This window comes from Podarcis tiliguerta (genome assembly GCF_965153285.1).
Source record: "Podarcis tiliguerta genome assembly, chromosome: 9".
NCBI classification, from domain to species: domain Eukaryota; kingdom Metazoa; phylum Chordata; class Lepidosauria; order Squamata; family Lacertidae; genus Podarcis; species Podarcis tiliguerta.
The window spans coordinates 74,427,203-74,445,262 of record NC_139542.1 but is presented as its reverse complement, the minus strand read 5'-3'; the positions used below and the strand labels follow the sequence as shown (position 1 = coordinate 74,445,262).

The window sequence follows — 18,060 nt, the reverse complement described above, 5'->3', positions numbered from 1 at the left end:
ATTTCTTTTTCCAATCCTATCTTTTTATCTTTCGCTAATCTATACTTAATTTGAATATATTTGATCCAAACACTAATATGAGCTTTAATTTCTGTATAATCCTTTAATTCCAATTCTCCATTTTCTTCCTTTAATACAGTTTTATAAGTAGCCCAATTTTCTTTCATATTTTATTTTTTCACTGCAACAATTTCTGCGGCGATGCCCACCAAGGAGTTTTCAGTTCTAGGAGTCTTTTATATTTCTCCCATATTTTATATATAGACTTTCTGACTATATGCCCTAGGAAGCCTTTATGTACTTTGACTTTCTCATCTATTAGATAGGCATGCCATCCAAATCTCATCTCTACCCCCTCTAAATCCAATACATCCGAATCGTCTAATTTAATCCATTCTTTTAACCAGGTCAGACCCACCGCATCATAATATAACTCCATGTCAGGGAGGCCAAATCCTCCTCTCTCCTTCTTATCATTATTTTATGTTTTATTCTTGGTTTTTCCCCTGACCACATGAATTTGGCCAAATCTCTTTTCCAATTATTAAAACATTTCTCTCCTCCTAGTATTGGAAATACTTTGAGTAATATCATCCTTGGTAATATGTTCATCTTTATTTCCAATATTTTCCCTATCTGCAGATTTTTAACAAGTTTTTTTGGGGGGGGATTATGGTTCCCTTGAGTATTTTTTGCTTTCTAATGGTTTGGTGGGTTTTAGCTGTGTTTTTGTGTGTTTATTTGTATTTTTGTAAATAATTTAGTCCTTGGTTTTCAAATATTTAACAAAGGTAACATGTACAATACTTTACCATATGGCTTTAGCTTATTTTATTGATCATTTTGTTATAAACTCTCCACTTAGAAAGCTTATAAATCTGTCTAAATCTAAATAAATTAATAAAGCCCTTTTAAAAAGCAAAACAGAATAAGGGCTACCAACAGCTGAGCAGCAACAGCACACCCACCCGCCCACCCACCCAGAGAGAGGGAGAGAGATTTCCACCCATCTTGCAAATTGCCCAGCTTTGCTGTGAGATAATACTGGGTGGTGGAGAGGACTCTTGCCAGGGAAAATGTCCCTCCCCCGGCTTTGGATGGCGCCTGGCTCTCCAAAGCATTTGCAGTCTGCTGCTGACAGAGGGAAGAATAAGATCCTGTCCCAGGGACACAAGGCTGAGTTAGCTCCTCCTGCCACCAGAAACTTTGATTTGTAAGCCAGATGCTTGCAGTAAGCCTGAGTCAGACAATGCACAAAGGAACTTCACAAAGACACACCGAGAGAGAAAGTGCAAAGTAGCGTAAGATGCAGAGAGAAGGGGAAGCAGGAGCAAATATGGACCATCGAGAGGGTCAAGGGGATGGCAGAGCAAGGGAAGGAGAAGACATTCAATTCATTTAAAGATTTGGCATTTAAAGCCAAATCTACCAAATTCACACTTTCCAAAACAATATGCAAACCAGAACCCAGCTCTTCTTTGAAATCTGCCCCTTGCTGATATTTCTCTGAATGCTCCTCTATGAACCTCATTTCTTGGTCCTGGCTCAGCTGTTCACATGATGGCAAGATGAGAAGGGGAGGAGCACTCTGCACATGGTCAAAGGCACCCTTCTGTACAGCTTACATGTAGGAGACTGAAGTTGGTGGAGCACAGGAAGCCTCCTGGACCAGACCATTGGCCCATGTGCCTCAGCCCTCCCTGCCCCAAGGGTGGGGGATCTGTGGCCCTCCAGGTGTTGCTGGATTACAACTCTACTGGCCCCAGTTGACGGCAGTCAGGAGTCCAAGGGGTCCCATTCCTAGTCTGCACTGACGGGCAGCCAACTGGCCAGGTTTCAGGCAGGGGGTTCTAACAAAAACATAAGAAAAGGCTGCTGGATCAGCCAATGACCCGGCTAGTCAGACATCCGGCACAAAAGCAGCGCTCTGGTATTCCGCCTAGAGGCACAGCATAGCCATCATGGCCAGGAGCCATCCCTTCCCAGAGGGGCCGGGGATTGAACCCGGGACCTTCTGGATGCCAAGCATGTGCCCCACCCCTGGACCCTGAGGCTGCTCTCTCTGCTTTCCTTTCAGCTGAGAGGGTGTGGGTGAGCTGGGGGGAGGTCTGATGCCCACATTTATCCTGCAGTGGTGCTGGGGGAGCCCTAAGGAGTCTGCTAGAGCAAGGGCTGCCCGGACACGCACCGCTTTGGCCCCCGCCCCCCCGCTCTGTTGCATCTCGCTAATGAACCACCCCTGTAATGAACCACCTGGTCACATGGCCCATTTGCTCGTCCAGGGCGCTCAGTGGCCCGTCGACGCGGCTTCCCCCTTCTTCTCCCCACACGCGCACATCATGATGCCTCCTGCACATCTCCTGCGCTGGAAGCAGCTGCGGAGAGGGAGGGATCTCGGCTCCCCTGCTGGGTCCTACAGCCTCCCTGCTCGGGGCGCCTCGGGAGCTCCGCTGTGCTTCGCTTTCCCCCCCTGCCTGCCTGTCCTGCCCTGACGGCTGAGCCCCCCCGCCTAAGAACAGGGCTCCCCTCCTTTCTTACAACTGCCATGAGGAAGATCAACTGGCTCTCTCTCTTCGCTGGGCTTTCTTTTTATATCAGCGGTGAGTTGCCTTTTCTTTCCAATGCAGCTCCTGCAAAGGGACGGGAGCTCGGGAGGGGGAGGGAAGCCATTCTTTGGGAAACGAAGGTTCTTCTCTAACTTTCAAGCAGGATTGCTTCTTTGGGGGGGGGGGGATGCATGAAAGTTGAAGCACAATTTACGCGGAACAGGATTTCAATGGGATCAGGCATGCAGTACAGACCTGCTTAACTGAACCGGTGCCAAAGCAGAGCGGCAAACCAATGTGCCCCGGCTGGGCATTGAGTCGAGGGGAGATGTCCGGAGGGAGTTTCCTGTCACTTTATGGGAATTGCAGAAGCAAGACGCTCGAGGTCTTGCAACCCTTTTATTTGAGCAAGTGAGAAGCAATTGATCGTTGAGAAAGTGGTAAAAACAAGCCCCCGGCTGAAAATCCGAGCATAGGTATTTTCCTCCCGCATTGAGATGTCTTCGTGCAGAGCGGCGTTTAATACGGGATTACTTTAGCCATGTTCGATAGCCCCATCCACAGCCTCCCTCTTTGTTCTACCAGATTCCAAAACTGGCTCGAATTCACATGCTCTGACTTAACTAGGCGATGGATCTTGCTGTCCTTACAAAAAAGGAAGGCGTTGTTTCGTTACCCAAGTTGTGTTTCGTTTACTGAATTTATGCACAGGGACTTTTTGTCGATAAAACATCGCATGTGTCTGGAGGGGAGAGTTAAGGCTGAAACGAAAAGAGAAAAAGACCGCTGACTTTTGACCTAAACAAATATCTCTCTGTGTGTTCTGTTTTCGTTTTTTTAAAAATGACTTAGGTTTTTTAAGTGAGGATCCATTAGATCTTACTTGCCTCGGACGCGATGCTGACATGATTTTGCTAGAGTGCAGTAGGCAACATTTAGGCAACATGAATAAATCATGTTCTAATAGAGCATCCTGAGAAGCAATAACAATGGCACTCAATAAAGACTAAAATTTACATTTCCTCCCTGTTCTTTGCTGACATAGAGAAGGAGAAAGAAAATATGGAATTACGTAAAGTCTAGCAAACGATCCTTGCTTCTTGCAAATAGGAATTCTGATCATATAAACATTTGGATTAAGTGAGGGAGAGTGGCATTAGCCAGTCTAAAGTAGAAGACAGAGAAAAGAAGTTGCACGTAGTTTTTGCTATGTTGCAGAGCCTGTAAATGCATTTGCCAACTTCACAACAAAGAAATTGATTCTGTTTCCAAGGTGGGCATGTGGTTGCTGTATTGACTGAGGTCTAGTGACTCACTTTGAATCCTTAGATAAGTGTATTCTGTGGAACTGAAACTGCTGCATAATTAAACCAGCTGTAGGGGAAACGTATCAGTTAGTTAAGTATCAGTGATTTTAATTCAGATTTTTAAATGACTGAATTGCTGTGTTTTTAAAATAATTTTCATAGGCCGCTTGAACAGGGTTGGCCCCCCTGGTGACAATGTTAACTGGTTGAATGAAAAGTTGCTAGCCTGTTGTGGTGCAAGGAAACCACCAATCACACATATTGGTTGGTGGTGGTGGGAATAACCAGAGGTTTAGTCATAATTTGTAATCTGACACAGTGATGGCAATAATTTGGGTTATTTTGCTTTCAGAATATAATGTGCCCAGGATTTAATTTACGTAATAGTAGTAGTAGTAGTAGTAGTAGTAAGGGGAAGGACCTTAACACTGATTAAAGGAACAACATGAATTTCGGGCACCATTGAGGCTCCAACATAAATATATATATTCCAAAGCAACCTGCTGCTGACATCTAGTGGCATGTCCCTATTTGCCACAAAATGAGGAGAAAATAGCATTTGGCGGTGGAATAGGATTGGTAGTTTATAAAGAGTCTGGCTCTTAGATTATTTTCTCACATAGACCTTGACTGGATTAGTGCAGTTGGAGTGGGGAAGAGGGCTGAGCAGGTGCTGGTACATTTGAAAGAGAAGAAATTGGCAGGGAAAGGTTAAAGCAGCTGGGGGGGGGGCAGGCAGGGAGAGGCTTCAGTGGTTGGGGGTATTTTAACAGCAAAGAAGTAGACAGGAAGAGGGCCAAGCAAGTGGAGAAGGATTCGGAATGGAAGACGTGAGCGCCCCTTCCCTGGCTGCTTCGGGACTCCAAAGCTCTCTCCCAAGCCTGCGATTCCCATCAAGCTTTCATTACATGAATTTTCATGCAAAATGTTGTTCCACCACCTCAAGGTTATGTTGCTGTGTGTGTGTGTGTGTGTGTGTGTGTGTGTGTGTCTGTGATGGGGATGTGCTTTATGGTTTCTTCCCCCATGGTTAAATTTTCTACTCAAAGGCTGTGAAGGAATGAAACCGCCCAGCCATTTGATGTGCTTGCTCTTAATTTTAAAATGGTTGCTTTCTGTTTAGAGTCATTCTGCTTTTGAGGCTGTTCTTCCTAGAGGGTTCAGAAAGTCATAGAATAGACCTATAATGAGTCCACCGAGAAACTGAATCCTATTTATCGTGTGGAGGAAGAAACCTAGTTACTATGGGATCTAGAAACGTCACATAAATCTCCTACCCAATGTGTTTTCACTCCAATCCTCTCTGAAGTCAAGCAAGAGGAATGGCGGCACAGTGCTGCCATTTTGTGACCCGGTTGCCATTTCCTGTTTTATAGGAAGTGACACAGCTGATGCTGAGGAGAGGCTGATGAACCACCTCCTGAACACGTCTCGCTACAACAACTTAATCCGCCCTGCCTTCAACTCCTCACAGCTGGTCGTTATAGAATTGCAGGTTATCCTGGCCCAGCTCATCAATGTGGTGAGTCTGAGCATCCCTTCCATCGCTCCTTCCTAGCAAAATCTATGACTGTGTAGGTCACATCATGAGCTTTGGGACTGGACCAGCGAGTGGGAACTCTTCCAGGAAGGCCGGCCATGCAGGGTGTGCACACACTGACACTGTTGCCTCCACAACCCTGGAGACGGGGGGTGGGAGGGGGTTCAGTGAAGTCTGGCCATGGTTGGGCTTATTCTCAGAGACCTGTCTGAAGAAGAGAGTTCTTCGCTGACAGTGACGTAGCACCTGGGTGTCTGCTATTACAGAGATGGGTCTTTCCTTTAACAGACCACTAGGCCCATCCCCATAATCCAGACCCCCTTTTCCTAAACCACTGGGACCCTCCTCCAGATAAGACTCCACTTGAGTCTCATTCCCCGTCCCACTAGCACCATCCCTTGGGTCAGCCTCTTCTGCGAGTACCTCTCACTTGTCTTCCACACTGGACTATCCTCTCCATGGTGTATCCATGGGATTCATGACACCAGTGACCCCAAAAGGTTGGGGACAACATCAGGAGAGCCTGCTGGATCCGGCCCATGACCCATCTAGCCCAGCATCCTGTTCTCATAGTGTCTGAACAGTTGCCTTTGGGAAACCCACAAGCAGGATCCCAGCACAAGAGGCCTCTCCCTTCCTGTGGCTTCCAGCAACATGGCTGCCTCCAGCTGTGGACACCTGGGCAGAGGCATCCTGATTGGCAGCTATCAGTAACCCCCTCCACCATGAATTCATCTAATTATGATTATTATTTATTGAATTTATATACCACCCTATACAAGGGAGTCTCAGGGAGGTTCACAGAATAAAATCAAGTTATAAAAACAAACAAAAAACACATAATAAAAATAAAAACAACAACCCAATAGCGCCCCCCCCCCCCAAGGTTTTAAAAGGGCGTAGGATCTGAACCAAAGGCCTGGTTTAAAAGGAACATTTTTATTCCACTTTTAAAGCCATCTAAGATGGTGGCCATCCTCGTTCTGTAGTTTAACTATGTGCTGTGTAAAGAAGAACGTCCCTTTATGTGTCCTGACTTAAGCCTTCTTGTGGTTGAGCAGCCATGTGAACAGAAGCTTGAGTCCCTGGAGAGCTGCTGTGAACCAGAGGAGACAATGCCATCCTGAACACAGTAACCTGGGAGTCACTAGCACAGCTGGGGGGGGGGGGAGAACTGGGCAACCACTTACCACAGGGGCAGCACTTACCCCGGGGGGTCTGCTGCGTGCCCAAGCCACATGTCTCTCCTGCTGGGCCGCTGCTGGGAATGAGTCTCATTGAATTCTCAGGAAGCTTCCTGCAGCCCTCTGGTCTTCTCTGCATATGAAGGCAGGCCATGCCTGCTAACTCTGCAGCTGATCTCTCTTTTCCTTGGTACAATGACTTGGAGTGACAAGAGAGTAAAGGCGGCAGCTATGCAGTTTTCTTACCCCCCCTTTAGCCACCCACTTTAGTGCTGGATCCCACCCCCAAGAACCCCCCCCCCTTTGTCTCTGTGCTCTATGGCTGCCTGGGCTCATGTTGCAAACTGGGGTTCCGGGGGGGGGGGGCAGCTCTTGACCAGTTGAATGGCAGTGCTGTGTGGAAAGAGATCAGTTCCTCCGTGTGTTAAATGTATAAATTCATCTTGAAAATATTTTATTGGAAGTGAGTGACAGAAAGGAGAGAGACTTTAATCAATGAAATGGCCAATCTGCTTGAACGTCAAGTCCTGCAGTATCTATGACCCTGAATACTCCCTAAATAAATATTAGAAGGTTCAGGACAGACAAACGTCTTCCTGCAGCATGTAGGAAAACTATGGCTTTTGCTCCCACAAGATGCAGTGGTGGACACCAAGCTGTATGGCTTTAAAAGATGGATTGGACAAATTCATGGCAGACTGGGCTATTAATGGCTGCTAACCCCATGGCTGGGACGCGGGTGGCACTGTGGGTTAAACCACTGAGCCTTGGGATTGCCGATCAGAAGGTCGGCGGTTCGAATCCCCGTGACGGGGTGAGCTCCCGTTGCTCGGTCCCTGCTCCTGCCAACCTAGCAGTTCGAAATAACGTCAAAGTGCAAGTAGATAAATAGGTACTGCTCCAGCAGGAAGGTAAACGGCATTTCTGTGCGCTGCTCTGGTTTGCCAGAAGCGGCTTTGTCATGCTGGCCACATGACCTGGAAGCTGTCTGCGTACAAACGCCGGCTCCCTCGGCCCATAGAGCGAGATGAGCGCCGCAACCCCAGAGTCGTCCGCGACTGGACCCAATGATCAGGGGTCCCTTTACCTAACCTCATGGCTATGTTTTCCTTCTCTTGCTAGTGTGCCTCCTCTGAATACAGGTTGCTGCAGATCACAAGTGGGGAGAGCTCTGCTGCGTTCAGGTCCTGCTTGGATTTCCCTTGGGGGCATCTGAATGGCCCTGGCCAGAAAGAGGATGCTGAACTAGATGGGCTTTGGCGCTTGAGGGTTTTCTTTTCTTCAGAAGAGCCCCAGCTCAGCTGTAGAGCAGAAGGCTGAACCTCCAATGGCATCTCCAGTATTCTGAAACCCTGGAGAGGCCCTGCCCTCAGCACAGGCAATACTGAGCTCCATGGAGCCATGAGTCTGATTCAGAATAAAGCAGCTTCATGTGTTCCTGTTCTGTAGGACTCTTCTTGTGCTCCTAGGTTCCCACCCTAGCAGAATCCATCCAGTCCTCCTTCCTTTCCTCCTGGCTTTCCCTTCCCCTCCTGTCCCAGGAGAGGTACAAGAGTAGCACAGCAGCACAGCAACTGCCAAAGCCATTCCCTTTTAGGTTGCGACTTGTCCATTAATTTTCCAATTTCTGTGTTGCCATGGGCCTTGTTCTCATTTAAGAAATCTGCCTAGCAAAAGAGCCTCATCAGAAAGCTCTCTAATCCAATTTCTCATCTGTGGTTTATTTCCACCTCCAGCCACTTAGCCTCTTCCAGATGTTCCAAGGCTTACTGCCACATTTATTTTGTAATAATCTGAAGAAACTCCACATAGAATCATGTCTGCTTCTAGAAGATTTAATGTCCCCTGGGCCACCCTGGTGCCTTACAGATGTTTTGGACTATGGTGCCCATCAACCCCAGAGGTGTAGTTCACAACATCTGGACCAGCATGACAGGCTATGAAGGCCTGCTTATTTTAGCATTAACTTTCATGGACGGGGTGCAAAAATGCAATTCTGCTTCACGTGACGTGGCCAGAGTGGTCCATCAAAGCTTGTGCTACAGTACATGCTGGCCTTCTGAAGTCCCCAAGGGACCTGGAAGACTGACTGCCTTGCTGCTTTCTACCTGAGTGCCCTTCTAGGTTCAGGAGAGAGGATGGAGGGAAGGGTATTCAAGCCTAATGAGTGGATCCAATTAAGATACTGCTGTTTACCACATAGATTTTCTATGTCTTTCTCTTTCTCTTCAGAATGAGCGTGAACAGATAATGACTACCAACGTCTGGCTCAATCAAGTAAGCATCCCGTGGATACATAATTTCTGCTCTATTAATTTACAAACCCATCCTCTCATCATATTGGTATCTGAGAATTTGGAAGGTTGCTATGACGTCCAGCTTGGTTTATTTTTGAAGGCTGCAGTCCTATAACCATTTACCTATAGCCATTTATCATACACACTGTAACTACTCCAGCTCAACTGAGTGCACTTTGAATAGTTGTGAATGGGACGGTGCTCTGAGGAATCACAGTGAATCCTGCAGTTAAAAATTTACAGGGCTGGGAAGCTGTTTATCAGCTGTCACATTTTGGCACAGATTTCAAGGTTCACAGCATCTGTTCAGCTCCCATCACATTGTTGTAGATAACAACTGTTTTTTCTCTCTATTTAAACTAGATAAATGTACAGAGCACTTTTTCCTTCACAGTATATTTGTACCTTTTGGAGGAGAGGGAGTGACTTATGTTCTTATTAGTCTTATGTACTTATATGCCTACTCAGCCACTTACACCTGTGGAACTGGCCCCACATTTGTAAGAAATCAGTATTTTAGTGTGGCATGCTTGAACACTGGCATGCTTTTTACTTATGTGTTGAATATTTTAAAAAGCTGTAAACAGTTTTTAATAAAAATGGTAATTTTATTGTTTTATTCTTTTGTAAACTGGTTTTATTACAATCCAGTGCTATATAAATCTTGTAAAATTAACTAAATAAATGATGTTGCAGCAGCAGCAGCAGCAGCTGGAGAGTGTGTGTGTGTGTGTGTGCGCGTGCGTGTGTGCGTGTGTGATTCTAATTGTATTTTGTACAAAAAGGCTGCCAAACCATTAACTGTGCAAGTCTGTTGTGCAATGGGAACAGCGGCTCAAAGTGTGGGTTGTGTCCTGCTTCTAGGAATGGACGGACTACCGCTTAGCTTGGGAGCCCTCGGAGTACGAAGGCATCAATAAGCTGAGAATACCAGCTAAGAAAGTCTGGCTACCCGACATTGTTCTATACAACAAGTAAGTTTGTACAACTTGGCGCTATGAAGGAAATGTCTGACGTAGGACCAGATTCCACCCCTTTTTTTAAAAAAGAAGCCTTCCTGCCATGGTGGATAGAAAGCCTGAGCCTCCTCTGACACCTCCCCCCCCCCCCGCAATTTGGGTGGGACCCTGGCGGCCGGGGGGGGGGCATAGCCCAGGAGTCCCAGGCTCCGTCTCCACTGGCATCTCCCTGCCTGGAATCCCGGAGAGCCTTTGCTGCCCGTCAGTGTCAGCAATACTGAACTAGATGGACCAGTGGTCTGACTCAGTAGAAGGCATGTTCAGCTAAGTCGGGGGGGGGGGGGCTCCTGCCTGCAGGCCAGAGAGCCAGTGCGGTGTAGTGGTGGGAGTGCTGAACTGTGACCTTGGAGAGACCAGGGTTCGAATCCCCCACTCCTCCATGAAGCTCTCCCTGGGTGGGACCGTGGGCTCACTCTCAGCCTAACCTACCTCTCAGCTGATGCGTGTTGAGTAAAATCCTGCCAGATCAGATATGTAACCCGTGGATCCTGATGGATCATGCAGCCAGTCCCTGCAGAAGTCAGCTTTGTCAGCCCCAGGCTTGCCGCTTGGGAAGAGCCTTGCACTTCAGGTGCCCTGGAACTACTCTTGAAGGAAGCTTGTTGAGTTGGTCGCCCCACCCACGGCTCAAAATCATCCCGCAGGGGGGAGACCAATAAGGCTCTTGCCTGCTGGGCCTAAAAGACTTCCCACCCCTGAGCTAAGCCCAATACCTCAAGGACTGCCCCCCCCCAGCCCAGCCCTGACCCTCCAGTTGCCACCAGAGGCCCTTCTTCATGCTCCCTCTCCCAGGAGGTCCTGAGGCAACAGCATGAGAACAAGGCCCTTTATGGTGGCTCCCCACTTACAGAAGTGCCTGGCACCATTGTTACATACCTTTGGTGCCAGGCAAGACATCTATCCATGGATTTATTTATTTTTTGCATGACGGGTGGAATGTTTTAATCTAGTTTTGAAAAGAAGAAAAAATTGTCTTTTAAATTTTTCTTTTAATGCTGGTTTTAATCTACGTTCGTATTTGTTTTCTACTTAAAATATTGTAAGTCACTTTGCATTGCCAGCTAATTATTATTATTAGTGGCTTTCTTCCTTGCCTCATGACTGTAGGGATGGGATAGCATTGTAATAGATTGGTACTGAATCTGGATAAGCAGAAACACCAACTATTTATGGGCTCTTTCATGGTCTGTCATTGTCAAAAAGCCCCCATATTTTATTATCGGAATTAGTTTTGAATCATAGACTCATAGAATTGTAGAGTTGGAAGGTACGCTGAGGATTATCTAGTCCACCCCCCCCCCCCCGAGATACAGGAATATGGAGCTGGCACTTACTGGGATCGAACCTTCAACCTTGGGATTATCAGCACCATGCTCTAACCAACTGAGCTGTTCAGGCTGGTTCAGGTCACAAAAACTGGCTGGCCTTTGCAGCACTTTGAAACCCACAAGTCCTTTTCTATAGTTACATTTTTCTTGACTCCTTTAGTGCTGATGGAACATATGAAGTCTCTGTTTACACCAACGTGATCGTGAAGAATAACGGGAGCATGTTGTGGCTGCCTCCAGCCATCTACAAGAGCGCCTGCAAAATCGAAGTGAAGCATTTCCCCTTTGACCAACAAAACTGCACCTTGAAGTTCCGGTCATGGACTTACGATCACACCGAAATCGACATGATCCTTAAAACCGGCTCGGCCAGCATGGATGACTTCACACCCAGTGGTGAATGGGACATTGTGGCGCTCCCGGGGCGGCGAACTGAGAACCCCTTGGACCCAAACTACGTGGATGTGACATACGACTTCATCATTAAACGGAAGCCTCTTTTTTACACCATCAACCTCATCATCCCTTGTGTGCTCATAACATCCTTGGCCATCCTCGTCTTCTACCTGCCGTCAGACTGCGGAGAAAAGATGACGCTGTGCATCTCTGTCTTGCTCGCTTTGACTGTCTTCTTGCTCCTGATCTCCAAAATCGTCCCCCCAACATCGCTGGACGTCCCGTTGATTGGGAAGTACCTGATGTTCACAATGGTCCTGGTGACGTTCTCCATTGTGACCAGCGTCTGCGTGCTGAATGTGCACCACAGGTCTCCCAGCACCCATGCGATGCCTCCGTGGGTGAAGGTGGTCTTCCTCAAGAGGCTGCCCAACTTCCTCTTCATGAAGCGCCCAGAGAATAATTCCATGAGGCAAAGGCTGTCCGGCAGCAGGAGGAGCAAAGCAGACACGTTTGGCAGCAACCCGTCCGACCTGTATAAGGGCTCCTCCACTTACTTTGTGAACACAGCCTCTGCCAAAAAATACGACCTGAAACTGACGGAAAACCCTGATCACATTGGCAGCCATCAGGATGTCAGGCTACGGTCATCGGCAAAGTTTTCTCCAGAGGTCCAGGAAGCTATTGAGGGAGTCAGTTTCATAGCAGACCACATGAGAAGTGAGGACAACAATGAGACTGTAAGTAGCACAAGGAACCTTTCATTTCCCCAACACACTTGATCCCACAGCCTCTAGAAATCTAAGGCAATTTGAGGGCCTCTGTCTTATTGGGTGTTCATGATGGTTTGTGTTCATGGCGGTCCTCTTGCCTCTTGGTGCCCCATAGGTAATCCCACTCCCCTTGGACAGATTCAGGACACAGAGCACAGAGCTAAACGATGGAACTCCCTCCTCCAGGAGGGCACCAATTCAGATGGCTTTAAAAGAGGATTAGACCAATTCATGGGGCAGAGGGCTGCAGATGGTTCCTGGCCACAAAGCCTATGCTCTGCTTCCACAGTTGGAGACACCAAATGCTTCTGAGTGCCAGACGCTCGAAAGCACAGGAAGGGAGAGGACTCTTGTGCCCGGCTTCTCACTGGAGCATCTGATTGGCTACTGTGAGAACAGGATGCTGGACTAGATGGGCCATGGGCCTGATCCTGCAGGCTTTTCTTATGTTCTCCTATCAAGGAGCAGCTCTTGCTTTCTCCAGCATGGGGCCTCCAGGCTCTTCTTTGGGACCCAGGGGGCTAGAGCTAGAATTAAAACTTTCATTTTGTTCAGTAAAAAAGGATACCTCATCTAGCACGCTCCATTGCAGTGGCTACAACAGGCAGAAAAAAATATGTTGGGAGTCATAGATGGACTCACAAGCAATTTGCAAGTGGTCCATGATGGGGTAAAAGTTTGGCCCCAATGGCTTTATTGACCTAATTCAACAAAGCTTTTTTATTGGTTTTGTGGAACTGCCCATTTTAAACAAAGATGGTTGCAGCCATAGGAGCCAACTCCCTGGGGGCTTCAGCCCCCAAAATGAAATATTTGAGGGGTCCAAGCCCCCACAAAGTTATAGACTATTCCCATTCAAACGGCGTGGGTGCACTGTGTCATGTGATCGATTATGTGGGGCAGGGCTTACCTGGCCCCCGCAATATTTTATTCCAGTTGGCACCCCTGGTTGTAGCATAAGGATTAGGACAGCGTTCTTCAATGTTGCATCCCCAGGTGTTCTTGGATGACAACTCCCATCACCCCGGCCCTCTTAGCCAAAGGCCAGGAATGATGGGGCCTGTAATCCAACAACTGCTTGATCAGAGGGGGATGGAGGGTCAAAACAGCCTCCGACCGGAGGTGGCACCTGGAGGAGGAGGAACCAGCAGCCATTGAAGCCATCCCACCCCCAGCTCCTCCCAATGTCCTGATGTCACGCACATGACATTGCCCCCCCCCCCATCACCCTCGTAAGGTGGTGCTTCTGGGCTTGAGGCTGAATTAAGCAGTGCGCCTTTCTGACCCTCATATCTTCTGAAGCCTCAGACTGATTCCCAGATTACTTCTTAGCTGGTATTTAAAATTCATCAGTATGAAATGATCGAACGTAAGTTCCATAAAGACCATGCAAGGGAGGCACTTGGGCAGTTTATGCAATGGTTAAGTCATTAAATTATTTAATTGAGTTTTTCTCTTCTAGGTCATTGAAGACTGGAAATATGTTGCCATGGTAGTGGACAGACTGTTTCTCTGGATATTTGTCTTTGTTTGCGTGGTGGGGACTGTTGGATTATTCCTGCAGCCGCTGTTTCAAAACCACTCAATTAGCGTGAGCCCTTAAAGGGGTAAATCCGAGACCTAGGATTGCTTATTCACTGACCGGGCGGGACTCTCTTTTGAGTTCCACAAGTGTAATTTCAAAGTCCAGTCATTTGAGCAGGATTTATTTATTTATTTTTACTAGGGTGGGGATAACATAAAATCATTATTTGATTTAATCAACTTCTTTAAGGTGGGCTAAAGTGTCCCACGTAACACTTTAGCCTGGGTGTTGGCGCTGAGTGAGGTGTTGACGAGAACTGGCAAAAACAATTAGGAAACAATTGTACATTTAACCCCAGTCCCCAAATGCCTGCCCTTACACGGCTTCCAAAATACAATCCAGCCAGGGCTCTGGTGGGCCTCCAGGTCATGAGAGTCCCATGTGTGCTCAGCAGGTAGGGAGAGATCACCCCTCTAGGCATCCTTTAAAGACTTTTCACCAAATACTCCATCTCTTTATTAACTTCCTTTAAACAGAGGTTGGGTGCCCATCTGTTAAGGACGCTTTAGCTGAGATTCCTGCATTGTTGGGGGTTGAACTAGATGACCCTTGGGATCCCTTTCAACTCTATAATTCTATAATTCTGTAAAAACACTTGTTTTCAGCTCACATACATTTATATCTTTTTTTCAGCACAATTTCTCTCCCCCACAGTAGGAGCCCAGGAACAGGCACAGCCTGTCAAGCACAGGCTTGGTCAGTGTCGTTTGGCAACCTTCTTCAGTAGGAAGTGTGCACTGGGGCACACGCAATGCTAAAGCAAAGCTTAGTGTTGCAAAAATGAGTCTAGGCAAGTCTTAGCCTTGTGTGCTGCCCTTCCTCTTGGGGTTGAGAGTGGAAGCGCTGGCTTCCGTTTCACTACAGCTTGCCATGTTGTCTGAACCTGGCAGACTGCCGCTGGTGTCAGCAATGCTTTGCAGAGGCAAGCTGGCTTCAAACCATAGTTTAAGAAGCTATCTTGTTTGCATGAACTGAAATTAAGCTCAGTTTAGAGATCAGATGTCCCATTGCGGTTGTGCTGGAGGAGTGGGGAATGGGGAGCACGAGAACCGAAGGCTCACTGCAGATCATGGGTTAGCAAACTAAGGCCCATGGGCCGGATCAGGCCCAATTGCCTTCTAAATCCAGCCCTCAGACAGTCCGGGAATCACTGCATGGATCGCTAGCATGCATGTTCTTTCCATCTCCCTCCCTCTCCCTCACGCGGCGGCAGCGATGCCTCCTCCCTCCCTCCTCCTGGCTTCTCCCCGCCCTGCCTAGAGGAGGAAGAGGGCTGGGCTTTGCTGGTGCCAGCCCCTCTTTGGAGCCCTTTCACGCACCGCTCATCATCCCTCCGCCGCCGCCACCAGCCCCTGCCACTCACAAGACGCAGGAGCCGTGGTTGACTGAGCGCGCCTCTCAAGCAGCCGCCATTTAAAGCCGCCCCTCTCTGGAGCCCTTTCGCGCACCGCTCACCATGCCTTGTTCACCCCCCCCCAAATATAGTCTGCCCCCCCCCCAAGTTTTAAGGGACAGTGGACCAGCCCCCTGCTGAAAAAGTTTGGGGACCCCTGCTGCAGATCATCCTTGTACTCAGCCACACCATTAGGCAGAGTGTGGTGTTTGCCACAGGCAGCAGATGAGATACTGAGGGTAAGAGGTTGGAGGGCTGTATGCAGCCTGGCCTGCCACCCTCATGCTGCCCGCTCACCAGTGCAGAAGTAAGATTCAACGGCTGGTCCAGCTGACTTCAGATGGCAGAATGTGCTCTTGTCCTTCACCTCAGGCAGCAAAATGCCCGGCTGGCACTGACCACAGTTAGCACAGGGCTGGCTAACTGGCAGCACCCCCCCCAGATGTCATTGGATTCCAACGCCCATCAGTCTACGCCAGCACAGCCAATGGCCAGAGATGATGGGAGTTGCAGTCCATCAGCTCCTGCAGGCCCAGATTTCCAGATTTCCCTGGTTTACGTCATGTGCAGGTTGAAAGGCCAAAGGCTCTTTCAGACTCCAGGGGACCTGGATGTGAGAAGAAATGCCTGGATGCTCCTAGGCTAACGTCTTAAGGCACTGGGGGTGGCAGCGTAGTCCATAGCATGAAGGGAAATGAGGAAAAAGTGGAAGGCAGGGACAGAAAGATTCAGACAGGTGCAGGCATATGTAGTCAAAATAATAAAATAAATCAATCAATCAAGTGGACTCCATGCAACAGGCTGCAGTTAACGGTGGGATTCAGGTCTGAAAAACTGAATTGAATGCAAAATACTTTATTTTGGTCTTTTACAGAAATGGGATGAGGTATGTTTGGAACTTGCAGATTTTTCTCTGTAGGCACAAAGACAGTCTATTAAAATAGTATTTTACTTAAAACGCTTTCAGAGTGGGAGTCCTCTTTATTTCACAGGGTGCTCGGTTGCTCTGATGCTTGTTTCCACAAAATGCACCACACCTGACTTATAGTCCTTTCCGGTTTCAGCCAAAAACACTGATTGTTCGAAGACAACAGACTAACACAAGGGAATATGCAAACATGTTGTTATGGGTTTCCTAACTGATTGCTACCAGTGTGGGCTGCCTGAGGCAATACCTGTCTCCACCCTTTATGAGAGCTACGAGCTAGCTAGTGGAGATGGCCCATCAGGACTGGTTGGGGGAAAGCAAGGTGTCTCTACACAAGAAGAACAATATATTGCAGTAGCAGTGAAACTGATACTGGGCACCTCCAGATGGTCACTGTTTTGCAGGAGTGAAAGTTTTAGGCTTGGATTAGGATTGAAGAGTTCTGTTGTCCATGTGTAACAAATTCACTTAAAAAACAGCTGGCATTTTGCAGTTTGGAAAGTGACAGGGGAAATGCATGGAAAAGGATGGGATGAACAAGTGTTTAAGGGGAACATGTGTAAACACCCCAAGAGCAAATGAGGATGAATGCAAGATGAGTGCACATTATTGTATACCCAACCTGCAAACAAACTGGAATGACTGTTCAAAGCTCAGAAGCACAGCAGTCTACTTTCCATGTCATGGCAAAGTACATGAACACACCTTTCTGAGTTGTTGTGGGCAAAGGAAACAAGACACAGTTCCTGGCTTAGCCAACGAGGGATCATGGTTTGTTTCACACCAACAAACCATACAAAGCCTTGGCTACAGAACATGGTTCATTGGGAGCAAAGCAAACTGAAAGCCTTGGCGTAAGGTTTGTTTCCTCCCAGTAAGAGTGGGAAGAATCAAAGCAGCCAGAGTTGGCACCTTCACCGTAACTGTTAGCTATGTAACCTGATGTGCAAATGAGGCCAGCGGGACAGAGATCCGAGTTTGGCTTCCGTGAGCATCTTAGGTGCTGGCTTTCTCCACAGATCTGAAGTGAGAGCAATGGGCTTTGGGTGCCTGCTATTTAAGCTATGTGCCTCCATTTACATTCGGACATTACAAAACACCAAATCAGCCTCTGAGCAGTCAGAAAAGTAGGGTGAGCTACTCTGGATAGAAAAGTATTATGTTTGGTTTAATTGCTTATTTGGTGAAGGACATATGCCTAAGATCTTGTTTCATTATATCCTTTATTTGTTATGGTGTTTTACATTTACATTCCCCACCCATGTATACTGGATACAGCAACATGAGAAAAATGAATGAGATGTTTATGAAAAGAGAAGTGGGGTGAAAATAACAATATGCATAGATATCACACAGACATCATCCTGGTACTGCTCCTGACTTATTGAAGTGGAGAAACGTTTCAGAGGCAGCACTGCTAGCCACATCACAAGGCTACATCCTGTTGAGCACAACGGGAGAGAAAGGGGCCCGGGAGGAGCTCCTCAGATGATGTGCAGAAGAGGGACTGGTCAGGGTCCTGAAAGCAGCACCAGTTCCTCCATAATCAACACCATCTCATTGGAGCCTCACAAGGCTGTTTCTTGCCAGCAAATTCAGACATCTGTCTCTTTTGCTGACCACATTCCAACTCTCAAATTGTTTCTCAGCATCCCACCGGAGCAGCTAGCTAGTAGCCACCAACCATCAGTGTTCCCTTGAAACATCCTCTAGACAACCCCCATTAAAGAGACATCTCTGGCTATTAGACAAAATGCAACCGTC

At 47.6% G+C, this 18,060-nt stretch overlaps 1 protein-coding gene across 1 annotated transcript; it reads left to right on the top strand.

Annotated features, from left to right (window-relative positions):
• The first annotated feature begins 2,264 nt into the window (after positions 1–2,264).
• CHRNB4 (cholinergic receptor nicotinic beta 4 subunit) lies at positions 2,265–16,329 on the top strand. The gene is made up of 7 exons (XM_083456738.1): positions 2,265–2,600; positions 5,230–5,375; positions 8,810–8,854; positions 9,739–9,848; positions 11,382–12,357; positions 13,853–15,267; positions 15,395–16,329. Exons 1-6 carry the CDS (start codon positions 2,546–2,548, stop codon positions 13,991–13,993), a joined length of 1,473 nt encoding a protein of 490 aa, XP_083312864.1. The 5' UTR covers positions 2,265–2,545; the 3' UTR covers positions 13,994–15,267; positions 15,395–16,329.
• The last annotated feature ends 1,731 nt before the right edge of the window (positions 16,330–18,060 follow it).